The sequence below is a fragment of the Hemitrygon akajei genome, chromosome 6 (assembly GCF_048418815.1).
Source record: "Hemitrygon akajei chromosome 6, sHemAka1.3, whole genome shotgun sequence".
In the NCBI taxonomy this organism is placed as follows: Eukaryota; Metazoa; Chordata; class Chondrichthyes; order Myliobatiformes; family Dasyatidae; genus Hemitrygon; species Hemitrygon akajei.
The window spans coordinates 124,978,099-124,991,913 of NC_133129.1; the positions used below are offsets into that span (position 1 = coordinate 124,978,099).

The 13,815-nt window shown below is 38.6% G+C and overlaps 1 protein-coding gene across 8 annotated transcripts in view; it reads left to right on the top strand.

Annotated features, from left to right (window-relative positions):
- atg13 (ATG13 autophagy related 13 homolog (S. cerevisiae)) overlaps positions 1 to 13,815 on the top strand; it is a 120,922-nt gene that overhangs the window by 38,544 nt on the left and 68,563 nt on the right. For all 8 annotated transcript variants that reach the window (XM_073049195.1, XM_073049197.1, XM_073049193.1 and 5 more), the window contains exons 5-8: positions 3,262 to 3,308; positions 3,606 to 3,746; positions 5,018 to 5,058; positions 6,588 to 6,684. In XM_073049195.1, the coding sequence (XP_072905296.1) occupies positions 3,262 to 3,308; positions 3,606 to 3,746; positions 5,018 to 5,058; positions 6,588 to 6,684 (326 nt within the window). The remainder of the gene's footprint in view (positions 1 to 3,261; positions 3,309 to 3,605; positions 3,747 to 5,017; positions 5,059 to 6,587; positions 6,685 to 13,815) is intronic.

The window sequence follows — 13,815 nt, forward strand, 5'->3', positions numbered from 1 at the left end:
GATAGTTTTCTTGAGAATTAATGTTGCATGCTTTTAGCTCTATTGCATTTCGTTAAGCGTGAAGAAAACTATATTAAAAGAAGCATGGACAGTGAGAGCTGGTGGATAAATAATTAATGTTAAGGACAAATGTAAATAGATGTAATTCAATAAAAAGAAATTACCGGTACATGTAATCCTTGGCTTTATTATTTGAAGAATGGAGTTCAAACACAACTAAGTCACAGAGAAGTACATCACAGAAACAAGTCCATCTTGTCTATGCCAAATACTATTTAAACTGCCTACTCCCAACAACCTGCACCGCGGTGGACCATAGCCAAGTACCTATCCAAATTGAAATTGAGCTCGCATAGACCACTTGTGCTGGCTGCGCATCCCACACTTTCATGACCCTCTTAGGGAAGAAGTTTCCCCTTATGTTCCCCTTAATCTCACTTTTCACCCTTAATTCATAAGCTTTGTTTGTGGTCCCACCCAACAGTGGAAAAAGCCCTGCTTGCATTTATCCTGTGTATATCCCTCATAATTTTGTATACCTCTATCAAATCTCCTCTCAATCTTCTATGTTTTAAAGAACCCAGTCCTAACCTAGTCAATTTTTCCTTATAACTCGGGTCCTCCAGACCCTGCAACATCCTTGTAAATTTTCAATGCACTCTTGACCTTGTTTACATCTTTCCTGTAGGTAGATGATGAAAACTACACACAGTACTCCAGATCGGGCCTCACCAACGTCTTATGCACCTACAACATTATGCTCCATCTTCTGAACTCAATACATTGACTTTTTTGAAGGCCAGTGTGTCAAAGGCTTTCTTAACGACCTACCTACCTGTGACACCACTTTCAATGAATGATGTGCCTGTATTCCCAGATTCCTTTCTTCTTCCACACTCCTCAGTGTGCTACCATTCACTGTGTAAGACCTACCCTGGTTGGTCCTACCAAAGTACAAAAAAGCCTCACACTTCTCTGCATTAAATTCCATCTGTTATTTTTCAGCCCATTTTTCCAGCTGATGCAGATCCTTTTGCAAGCCATGATAGCCTTCTTCTCTGTCCACTACATTCCTAATTGTGACGTCAACTGCAAATTTGCTGATGCAATTAACAGCATTATCATCCAGATCATTGATATAGAAGACAAACAACAAAAGACCCAGCTTCGATCCCTTCGGCACACCACTAGTCACTGGCCTCCACTCAGAGAGGCAGCCCTCTATGACCACACTCTGGCTTTACCCACAAAGCCAATGTCTAATCCAATTTCCTATCTCATCCTGAATACCGAGTGAACCTTTTTGACTGTCTAAAACGTAGGTTTTTGGCACAGCTAGAGCACTGCGTTCCGAGCATGGAAATGATCAGAACTTTTTATTGAGAATGCATTTGAGATTCACTGAGTTAGGTTTAGGGAGTTGGAGCAGTCAGTTAAGAAGAAGTTTAATGAACTTAAAATTGTGAACTGCTTTGGTTCTGAAAGTGAAAAAGCTGTTTCTCAAGGCAGATGAGATAGATTTAGGTCAATTAACAGAGGAAACAAAAACAGTTGACCCGAGGCACCATTTTTGTGTGCACGTGATGTTGTGATCTGTAAGACAGGGAAGAAAAGGAGTAAGTGATCATTTTGAAAAGTTTCGTAAATATCTTGAGGGATGAAATTAAATGAAAAAGAACATGGTGACAAGATGGGACTCATTGAATAGTTCTACCAAAGAGTCAGCATGAGACGAAAGGCTGAATGCTGTTGTATACCAAATATTATAACCATCTTGCGATGGTGCTGAAAACCTGGCAAATGCTTTCATTACATCTGAGTTTGTCCAGTAAAATGTTGTCCTATGATAACCTGCCTACAAGATCACACCGGATAAATCTGTCCCAGCCAACTTTCTGTGGCTCACTATTGGTAGAACATTGGCACATCTGGGATGTACCATTAAGACACTTGATATTGCTCCTCAATAAACTATTTACAATCTGACCTCATTTCAAAGTTCATTGGAACCTTTACTGCTCGCATCAATACAGGCTTGTCCTGACGGAGCCAAAAAGAAAATTATTCTCTTTACAATTGTACTTGACACAAGATAGCAGATATGTAGGTCTGGGTCATTACTGACTGAAGCATCCATGGTCTGAAGATAGAGTTGTCACTCACAAGATGATATTTTTTGTCCATCTCTTATTTGATCCTATTGGAGGGTCAAATGAGAGTAATAATATTAGTTCATGAGTTACTTAACTCCATTGCTTGTTAGAGAGTGAGACTATTTTTCTGATGATTCTACGGTCTTAATAGATATTTACATCTGTTCTGACACAATAGAACAGGTATGAATGCCTATGAAGACCGTTTAGTCAACAACACAACCAAGACTGCATATTGCTCAGTTCAAAATTTGGACAATTTGTTAAGAACAAATTTTTTAAAAACTGGTAATAAGCATCCCAAACACATAACACAATAAATGGCATGTTTTTCAGTGACCTTTCAGCACTGGATGTCAATGCTAGCATAAGATCATGGTCAAAATAGTATAGTCTAGCAAATAACTTGCTTCCTGAATTCTGTTCCATATTGTCAAATTTTACAGGCTTGAAACCCCCTCACTTCGATAAATACTGCAATAATACACAAGATACCCAGAACCAGTACACAAAATTTGCCTCAGGACTGGATATGCTGCAGCCTCCTCGGGTGTTAGTATTGATAGATAAATCGAGTCCATTGCCACAAGCTGATAAAATGTGTTTAACTACTGTAGTAGTAACAATGGAATGGTAACAGTTCCATTTTCTAAGTTATACTTTCATCACTGTTCCTTATTACTGTTGAATCAATGGGATTTCTTTCCTATCATTATGGCCAGAGGAATTTTAAGGTCCAGTGTGAGTGAGAATGGCAAATAAATGGGATGGTTTTATTCACTGCATCCCGGGTTTCTTCACAGAAATGTCTTTTTTTTATATTGTCATATAATTTTGATTACTTTTCTGTGCTTTTTCAAACCATGCAGTTGGAAGACAAATATTTCTCTGAAGCAATGAGACAAATGAGAGCCTTAGACAGTAATTACCAGTTAGTAATAGTTAAAGTAAGATTGGTGTTCTTTAAATCAAATGCATGTAATGAAGGATATGATGTCTTTGTGTAAACTGAGTGGTACGGTTAGTCACTGCCACTTCGGCTTGGGGATTTTAGGCATCTTTTATTGTTTAAAAACTGTTTAAAATCATGTCATTTTTCCCTTTTCAGGGAGATTCTATGGAGTTGGAAACATGGTGTTTGGAAATGAGTGATAAGTAAGTTTGTTCTTTGACAATAATTTCAAATTTCAAGCAAAACCATATTTTGATGATAAATTATAAGAAATTTGAGAACAAGCTGTGCTTTCCTGAGCCATCCTAATGATTCACAGTGTTGGAGAAGTGATGGTATTGTTTCATGGTAGAGTGGGTGAATTAAAATCCTGTTTATCTGGTTGTTGCTGGTTCAAATAACGATGTTTTCAGCTACTTTATCACAAATGTTAAATAGATTGGAAATGCAGAGACCCCTTGGGTTGACTTACTTTTCTAACAGTTGTGATCCTTATTTAGGTGTGATAAAGAGATTAAGGTTTCATACACTGTCTACAACAGACTGTCACTACTATTGAAATCACTTCTTGCAATCACAAGAGTAACACCTGCGTATAAACTATCCAGAAAACAAGGACATGACTACGTAATCCTGTACAGGTAAAAAACTATTTCCTAGCTGCTCCTAAAAGGTAACCTTGTTATCTTGCTGATGGGGTTTGATCTATCTCCATTCTAAAGGTGAAAATATTGGGAAGAATATATTGAAATGTTTTGCTCTTAATTCATCCTCCTGAACTAAATTGTTACACATGAAACTCATTTGATGCCCATTGCAATGTGTGAGTGGCCTGCAAAACAAGTTAAGTTGAAACCACATTTAGTGTGTTTTTCAAATCTCACGTGAACTAAACTAGCCTAGGGCTTCTTTGTTCCTTTTCTCAAGAAATTAGTGAGCCAGTGGATCTTTAGAACAATCCAACAACTTAATGATCACTTTACTCTTCCAAGCTTTTCAAAATAGTTTCAAACAGAATCCAGATTTTCTCGCATTGTGGAGTTTGTACTTGCTTTTAGTGGATTACTTACAATTAATATAGTCTTTAGGAATATTCTGTCAGCACCACTCTACTACCATCTCCAAGTTTGTTTTTTGTCTTTTCCCCAAAACTGATTTATTTGAGTTTATTTTGTGCTGATGTAAATTTGCAGAAAACCTATATTGATATGCTTTAGATTTGTAACTCAATACAAATGAATCACACAGGACCTTGTCTCTTCATCAGCTTGAGGGTTTAATCCAATGTGGCTCTCAGTAAAGTCACAGTAGAAAACTACTTCTATTATATTATTAAATTCATCATGTCACTTTGGCTTCAGGGAAGGGTGGTATTATAATGGGAAGATTATTAACCAGATACGTTGAAAAAAATGAACTTGGGAGGAATTATTCAAGTATAAGGTATTCAAAAGTCAATTTGTATACTATACACTCAGAGGGAAATAATTGAAGTGGTGGATAGTCCTTGCGGGGGGGGGGGGGGGTGGTGTCTTGCATGATAGTTCTAATTTTTAGAAAAAGTATGTCTTCTATCAAATAGCCACTGGCATTCATTTCCCACCATTATTTCCATTCCATAATTGAACTTTGAAGCATGCACATTGGAACAGCTTTTTGGTTTGGACTGCCATTTCATATTGAAATTATTGTGAGTTTGAAACAATAATCCATCCAAAAACCTTCTCCAAAGGCCACATTGTGGATATGCAACCACTGACATTTTTTGTGTAGACAATACACAGTCTTTCCTTGGGAATTTGAAATATTTTTCACAAAAAATGTTTCCTGATACTCCCAGTTATTTTAAAGCATGGTCACTGTATTTTACTTGAGTACCAGATAAGATGCACACTTGCTTTCAATTTTGCAGGATATATTTTGGAGAAGTGCAACTGAGTGGCCTGGGTGAAGGTATGTTTGTAACTCTGTGTCCTTTCCTGTGTTAGTCCTCCCACTGATGTATAATTGGGGAATTGCAGTTTTTAAATATATACAGTATAATATTTAGAATACTTCATACCCATGATGATAAACCAGCCTAAGGTTAAACTGTCCTTCCCATTCATTGGGTCCTGGTTCCAGTGCTGCCTTCTCAATCAACAGATCAGGAAAATTTATCAAAATTCTAAGATCTACAAGCAGTGAATAAAAAAAGAGTGGGTTGTGAATAAAAATAATTTCCAATGGCCTCGATGGTGGGGATCTTTGATGATGGATGCTGCCAAATAGTATGTGACGAAAGGCTGAATGGCTGTTGCATATCAAACTTCCAACTCCATTAAAGTCCTGAGTGTATTAGATTTTCACATTTTTACTGTATCTTTTTATAATGTGTGAAATAATACTAGTAAATTTATGTATGGGCTATTGCTACCTCCTCTAAAGGTGAAATGAGCTAACTGATACTGTAGTATTGGTGTTAATTCTAGATTAGACCAGATACATGTTTCAAGCTAATTTCTCCAATGAATGTTAGAGATCTAGTTGCCTGTGCCAATTTTAAAGGACAATTTCATGTAATGTAGTTTGTGTTTTAACTAAACTTGTCATGTTCAGAATTCCATTTCGTATCCTGAAATCCAAATTTGTTAAATTTACATGAATGTACTTGAGTAGAAGGGCAAGAGACTTCCTTTGAGTAATTTCTATTAGCAATCATTAATGATCTTGTTTAAATGGACTATATAGGTGCTGTTATTTTAAATTCCATACTGTCAGCTTCAATATCACATTTTTTTTGTCCATTTGAAGTTTTTGCCAGTGTCAGACATTCTTGTTGCATTTATGAATGTCCATTCAATTGATTTAAAAAGTAATATGCCATACAAGATGTACTTGGAAGTTACATCACCAGCCATCTAATTGACCCTGCAGAGGTTCTTTTTAATGCCACCTAAGTAATGATGGTTTTATCACACTTGAAGAAATTTGCTCACATTTTCTCCATTTAGTGGAACTTTGTCCTGTGCGGCCCACTAATACAAGCCAGTAGCTCTTTATCCACCTCTCCATACACTATATATATATATATAGTTGTGCATGAAGCCACAGAAGCGCCAATACATCCTTGCTCTCTTAAGAATGTCAGAAGTAGAAATTGATAAGGGGCATCTGGCCCTTTGAGTATGCTCAGCTATTCCTCGTGGATGATCTTCTATCTCAGTGATATATTCCAACATTATCTGAAACCATTTATTCCCTAAATGTACAGAATTAAAGCTTAAACAACTGCACGTTGTAATCTGTTTGGTATGTTGTGTCAAAACAATTGCGCATTGTACTCTGTTTTAGAAATTCAGTTCCATTGAAGTTGGTGTATTTGTTTGCATTTAACATGTATCTAATAAATGGCCTATTCATTTTGATTGCATGGTAGGACACACCCACCCCCATCTCCAATGTGGCTTCTCTATACCTCCCTCTCTCTCTCTCTCTCGCAGGTTTTCAGACTGTACGGGTTGGAATAGTTGGAACTCCTGTCGGCACTATTACTCTGTCTTGTGCTTACAGAACTAACCTGGCTTTCATGTCTGGCAGGTAAAGTCTAAGACTGTCTTGAGATTTGTACTGATGGAGCTGACTGTAAGCAAAGTTAGGTTAAGTAAATTTTTAATATGAGGAGGTTAGATGATTGTATCCAATGGTTATATTTAAGTTACATTGAAGTTTATTTATTAGTGTTATGTAGTATAATTATAAAGCTTTTAAGAATTGAACATTTATCTTTCCCAAAGAAACAAAGTTATCTTGATGCAGAGTGCTAATTTATATTAATGATCATAATATAATCAACAAGGCTGAACCTGATGCTGCTCACACTCATACTGTGGCAGCAAAGAGTAGTTAGGATTTAAAAACAGCATGGCTGTTTGCTTTTGGTAAAACACAACTCCAAACTTGTCAATACCTCAGAACATTTAAAGCATACAATGCAATACAGGCCCTTCAGCCCATGATCCTAGCCCATGAGACAGTGGAAAAACTAATGGAATGCCATCTATACAGAATAATTTCATCACAATTATACATTGAGGTAGTAGAAGGGAAAACAATAACAGAATTCACGATCAACTGTTACACAGAGCATTACAACACAGTACAGGCCCTTCAGCCCATGATGTGCTGACCCCTGGCAGGATATGCAAAAAAAAAACTACTTCTGACATTCCCCATATACTTTCCTTCAGTCACCTTAAAATGATGCTGTCTCATATTTGTCTTTTCTGGCCTGGGAAAAAGGTGCTGGTTGCACTCTATCAACACCTCTTATCATTTTGTACACCTCTATTAAGCAACCTCTCACCCTTCTCCGTTCCAAAGAGAAAAGACTAGCTCGCTCAACTTTTCCTCATAGAACATACTCTCTAATTCGGGCAGCATCCTGATAAGTCTCCTGTGCTTTCACTGTCCACATCCTTCCTCTAATGAGGCAACCACAAATGAACACAATACTCCAAATGTGGTCTGACTGGAGTTTTATAGAGCTGCAACATTACTTTGAGGCTCTTGAACTCAATCATCTGACTAACTGAAAGACAACATACCATACACTTTCTTATCCATCCTAACTACATGCTTGGATACTTTATGGGATCTATAGACATAGACCCCAAGATCCCTCTGTTTCTCCACACAGCTAAGAATTCTGCCATTAACCTTGTAAGTACCTGCCAGAGTATATCACTTCACACTTCTTTGAATTGTACCCTAGCTGCAACTTCTCAACCAGCTCTGCATTCTCTCAATGGCCTGCTGTAACCTACAACAACCTTCTACATTATCCACAACATCACCAAACTTCATGCCATCTGCAAACTAACCCACCCTTCCACTCCCTCATCCAAGTCATTTATAAAAATCACAAAGTGCACGGGTGCCAGAACTAATTTCTATGGAATATCAATAAGAGTCACAGACTTACAAGCTGAATACACTCCGTGTACTACCACCCTCTGCTTTCTGGGGGCAAGCCAATTCCAAATCCCTCAGCCAAGTTTCCCTAGATCCCATGCCTCATGATACTTGTATGAAAGGAGAGATAAATTTAGTTTGTGACAGAGAAGAAAATATTACTTTCCTGTTCCCACATATTGTATTGGTCCATATTTGCTAGCAAGTTTCAGGACTCCCAATTTAATGACAAGCCAGTTTCTTGACTAAGCTACAAGGGGCTTGTTAAGTTTTCCCACATTTCTACTGGGAATTTGCTGTCAGGTTGTGCAGCATCAACCAACTCATTCATTTAATTGGAGGTTACATAGAGTGATTAAATGAGCTGCTTGATTTTTATTATCATTTGTTATGTTTAGCTTTTTTAATTTCCTGTTTTAATAGTTTTTATGTGTTCTTAATGGTCAATGGGGCACAGTAACAGGTTTCTTAGATAGCAAAGGTAAAGCCACAGCTTTATTTCAAAGCAGGAAGTGGTTCAATCACAGATGGAGTTGGGGAAGGAGACTTAAGATTCAAATTTATCACATGTAGATCAAAACATAATGAAATGCATCATTTGCCTTAACAACTAATGCAGCTGAGAAGGTGCTGGGTGGCAGCCTGTAAGTGTCGCTACGCATTCTGGCACCAACATAGTATGCCCACAATGCTTGAGAGAAAGGACAGAAGACAGCAAGCATCAAAAAAAGGCCCCACTCCTCCCTCCCTTAAATTTACACACACACACACACACACACACACACACACACACACACACACACACACACACACACACACACACACACACACACACACACACACACACACACACACACACACACACACACACAGGACCCATTATTTGCTGAACACTAGATCTCAGAATCTGATCTCGCTGCTAGCAGTTCCCCAACACTAGGCCTCGAACTACAGTCTCACTGATTCTCAGACCCAGGTTATCATCGGATCTCTTGCCCCCTGTTCGCGTGAAACTCCAACTCCAGAACCCGCTGATAATTCACTGACGGGGAGAGGGGAGGCAGGTGCACCAGCCCTTGTCTGCCTGCCCTACGTTCAACCGCAGATGTCTCTCGTCCATGTTATTTGCCTTCAAATGCGGAGCGAAGTCTTAGACTCCAGCCTGACATCCAATTCCCCCACATCCCTGTCTGTTAACACTAACCTGACCCCCAGCTCACCTGTCTGTCCCCAAAACCATCCGTACAAACCTAAAAAATACGAAATCTGAGCCACGACCTTGACAGACACCACAACTTGCACCATCTTGAAATCAGGAAATCTGAGATCTTGCCTTAAAGCATGAAAAATACTCAGTTGCTACAGTTATAGCACCAGGACTTGAAACTCAGAATAGTTCTGCAGCCCCTTGATTGTTAAATTAGGATAAAGTTTGAAACTCTTCTTAAGAAGTAACTTACAGAATTAAACTACTTTCATGTTTTGTTTTGCTCTCACTTTAGTTCATTAAGCAGTTAATTTCAGAAAGAAAGACAGCAAATGGCTGTATTTGATATAGCAACAGACTGGTTTTAAATTGAATGAAGGGATTTAAGTCCAATTGATTGTCTAAGATGAAGAGCATTATCTCATGAGGTGAGATTTAGAGGTGGTCTTACTCTGGTTTTCAAAATAGTGAGTTGGGTTGACATATTAAATGGGAAATAACTCTTCGTTGTGTTATCATCATGATCAAATAGAGATGAGGTAAACACAGAAGAAAAAACTTCTATAAAATTATAGGAGCAATTTCAAAACCAACTGAATTTTTAAAAAAAACATCATTTCTTTTGCAAAATACTGAGGAGTGTAAAACAAAGGGATGAGCTGCAATGAGAAAAGTATCCTGCTCTACAAACTTGTTGTGCCTTAGTTTAGTTGAGATGCAGAAAGCAACCTTGCCCTCATCCAAGGGGTTAAACTGATCCTTTAACAAGTCAGAATTTCTGAGTTTCCACATGACACAAATTTGAAATGTAGTAATCAATGAAGACCGTAGGCCCAGAAGACATAACAGCAGAATCAGGCCATTCGGGTTGAAATTGCTGTGCCATTTCATCATAGCTGATTTATTATCCTTCTCAACCCCAGTTTCTTGCCCTCTCCTTGTTTGGGTGTTTGATGGTCTTTTTTATTTTGGGGGGGGGTTCTCTGTTTCGTGGCTGCCAACTAAGAAACAAATCTCAAGGTTGTATAATGTGTACAAAAATAAATATACTTTGAACTTTGTAGCCTTTGATGTCCTTATAAATCAGGAACCTATCAAGCTCTGCTTTAAACATACCCAGTGACTTGGCCTCTGCAATTATCTGTGGCAATGAATTCCACAGATTCACCACCCTCTGGCTAAAGAAATTCCTCCTCATCTCTATTCTGAAGAGACATTCCTCTGATCTGAGGCTGTGCCCTCTGGACTTGGACTTCCCCACTATAGGAAACATCCTCTCCACATCCAGTCTCATCTAGGCTTTTCAATATTCGAAGAGGATAGCAAACACAACAAGTATGCATAGATAAGTAAAATGCGAGATGAAATTTAAACATGGGTAATTTATTTTTATGGGAAAAGTCAGGAGAAGCAAGAGCTTAATAAAGTATGAGAAGGAATAAAGTACATTGCTACTGCAGGTTGGCCACAGTCATATTGAAAGTTGGAGCAATCTGATCAAAGTCTCTGTTCCCATAACCCTTGCTCCAATATAGAATTTGTTTATAAAACTTGTTTATGTTGTCTATATCTAAAATAAATTCCTTTTTATCTCTCAAATTGGCAAGCTCTTAATATCAGATGATGCCTTCTCAATCCCACAAAAGGTCCCCTCTGTTAGGTCCCCTCTGTCCTATATGATTAATTTCATTCATCAGAACTTCACAGAATTTTTGTGCAATCTGCTTAATTTTTCTTTATGAAACAATCTCCTGTCTTTCTATCAAAATAAAAATCTCTCATTTTCACATATTACTACCTAGCAACCTTTGTGTCCTCACAACTTGACTTCCCACTTTGTATTATCCACAAATTTATTACAAGTATACTTGGTTTCTATATTTGAGTTAATGATGCAAATCAGAATCAGAATCAGACTTTAATCGCCAAGTACCTATGCACATACAAGGAATTTACTTCCGGCAGATGTTGTCTCTCTGCTCATAACAATAATAATGATAAATATAAATGAAAATATAGATTATACATACAGGTAGTGCAATCCAAGTAATAGTTAGCCGACAGTTAACCGGCAGTTAACTGTTCAGCAAAGTGACCGCAGTAGGGAAAAAAACTTCTCCAGTGCCTATTAGTCTTAGTCTGGAGGGATCTGAAGCGCCTACCAGACGGAAGCAGATCAAACAGTCTGTGCGCAGGATGGGAGGAGTCCTTTATGATGTTCCCCGCCCTCTTCTTCAACCTGGAAGAGTACAGGTCCACGATACAGGGCAGGGAGGCTCCAGTAATGCGCTCGGCAGTCCTCAATGTGCACTGTAGTCTGGTTCTATCCTGCTTGGTGGCAGCTCCAAACCACACAATGATGGAGGTGCACAGGACAGTCTGAATGACTGCAGTGTAGAACTGCAGCAGCAATTCCTGAGGCAGACCGTATTTCCTCAAGAGCCACAGGAAATACATCCGCTGCTGGGCCTTCTTCAGGATGGAGCTGATGTTCTGCTCCCACTTCAGATCCTGAGAGATGGTGGTTCCCAGGAACCTGAAGTTGTCCACGGTGGACACAGGGCTGCTGAGGACTGTGAGGGGAGACATAGCGGGGGGATGTCTCCTGAAATCCACTATCATCTCCTTTGTCTTGAGCATGTTCAGCTCCAGATTGTTCCGACTGCACCAGAGCGCCAGTTGGTCCACCTGCTGTCGATATGCAGACTCATCACTATTCTGGATGAGTCCGATGACGGTAGTGTCGTCTGCAAACTTCAAAAGCTTCATGTAGGGGTTGGAGGAGGTGCAGTCATTGGTGTAGAGGGAGAACAGCAGTGGAGAGAGGACACACCCCTGGGGGGCGCCAGTGATGGTGATTCGAATATCCGAGGTGACCTGTCCCATCCTTACCTGCTGACTTCTGTTGGTCAGGAAGCTGTAAATCCAATCGCAGAGGTCAGGTGGCACAGTAAGGTGAGACAATTTGGAGCAGAGGGTATGAGGAACGATGGTGTTAAACGCCGAACTGAATCCACAAACAGCATCCGAGCATAGGTCCCAGGACGATCCAGATGTTGCAGGATATAGTGCAGTCCCAGGTTGACTGCATCGTCTACTGACCTATTTGCCCGATAGGCAAACTGCAGGGGATCCAGCAGGCTGCTGGTGAGGGTCTTCAGGTGGTTCAACACCAAGCGTTCAAAGGATTTCATGACTACAGGTAGTTGTGGCACTTAGCTGATTTTACATCTTTGGTAAGCTAAAGATAACTTTTATGTCATGAAACTTAATTTCAGCATGTTCTAAATCTCATATATTACACTGCTACAAGTTTTTGGTAACCTTTTATGTGGCACAATCTCAAGTTCCTTTTGTTAATCCATAAGCACTACTGGCAGTGGTACCCTTATCCATCTTATGCTCTTATGTCCTCTGAGAAATCCTTTCATGATCCTTTTCACATACTGCTATGATTTTCTAAATGTCCTGATGTTACTTCCAACTGATGTTGGTTCTACAAATGAATCTATTTTTTCCTGCATACTGTTTCCTTCCTTTCCTGATTCTATTCCAAATGGTACAGTTTTGAAGTGAATAAAGACATCTTTTGAGGATGGCAGGACAAACTGGGAGAATTGGAAACTAAGATTATGTTAAATAAGCTTAAAATCATGACTGATGAATAAAGGTGTAACATATAAAGTAAGGGTGTTATATTTCCTGTGAAACATTTATTTGGACCAGTGGTACAAGTATTTGATTTGAAAGGTTTAACAAAGAAATAAAACTTGAGTGCAAGAAATTTACCAGAAATAATAAAAAAGATTAAGACTTAAGATAATAAGAATTAGAGAAGGTGAGGTAATTATTCTTGAAGTAGGAAAGGCTCAGAAATTTTCATAGAAGAATTTAAAAGCATAAGGCATTTCAATAATTGATACAAGGATAATGGACTGAATTGCTTCATGTGCTGTATCATAGTACGCTTCAATTAATTGCTTTGTCTTGAAAGGAAGGTATATTTTCATTTTGCAATGTGATTGGTAAGTAAAACATTAAGCACATAAGTTGGAAAATAACACATGAATATATTAAACTATGCTGTAGACATTGTGTTTAAATACAATCAACCCTAACAAGGGTGATCGTATTCCTAGGAAATGACTGGTATCACAATTTTCCGTAACACAAAGCCATGTCATCTGCAATGCATCAAGAATCAACTTTTTTGTTTATTTATTTGGTTGCTTTTTCACACTTTATTCTGTAACTAAAATATTTGGATAGTGATCGTTGAGGAGTGAAATTCCACTACCCAAATGACTGTAAAGCAGAGGTCGCCTAGTACTGATGCCTTCCAAAAAGAGACAAGTATCATGTGTTTAGGAGTCCTACATTGAATAATGAGGATTCTGTTCAAGGACTCAAAATTAAGCCCTTAATATAACTTCAGACAAGGCACTATCCTTCATTGTTCTTGTGCCAGACTAGCTGCCCAGTCAAAACTGAACAAGAAATACTTTTGATAGTTTATTTGAATCAGTTGTATGAATTGTTTAATCTCACAG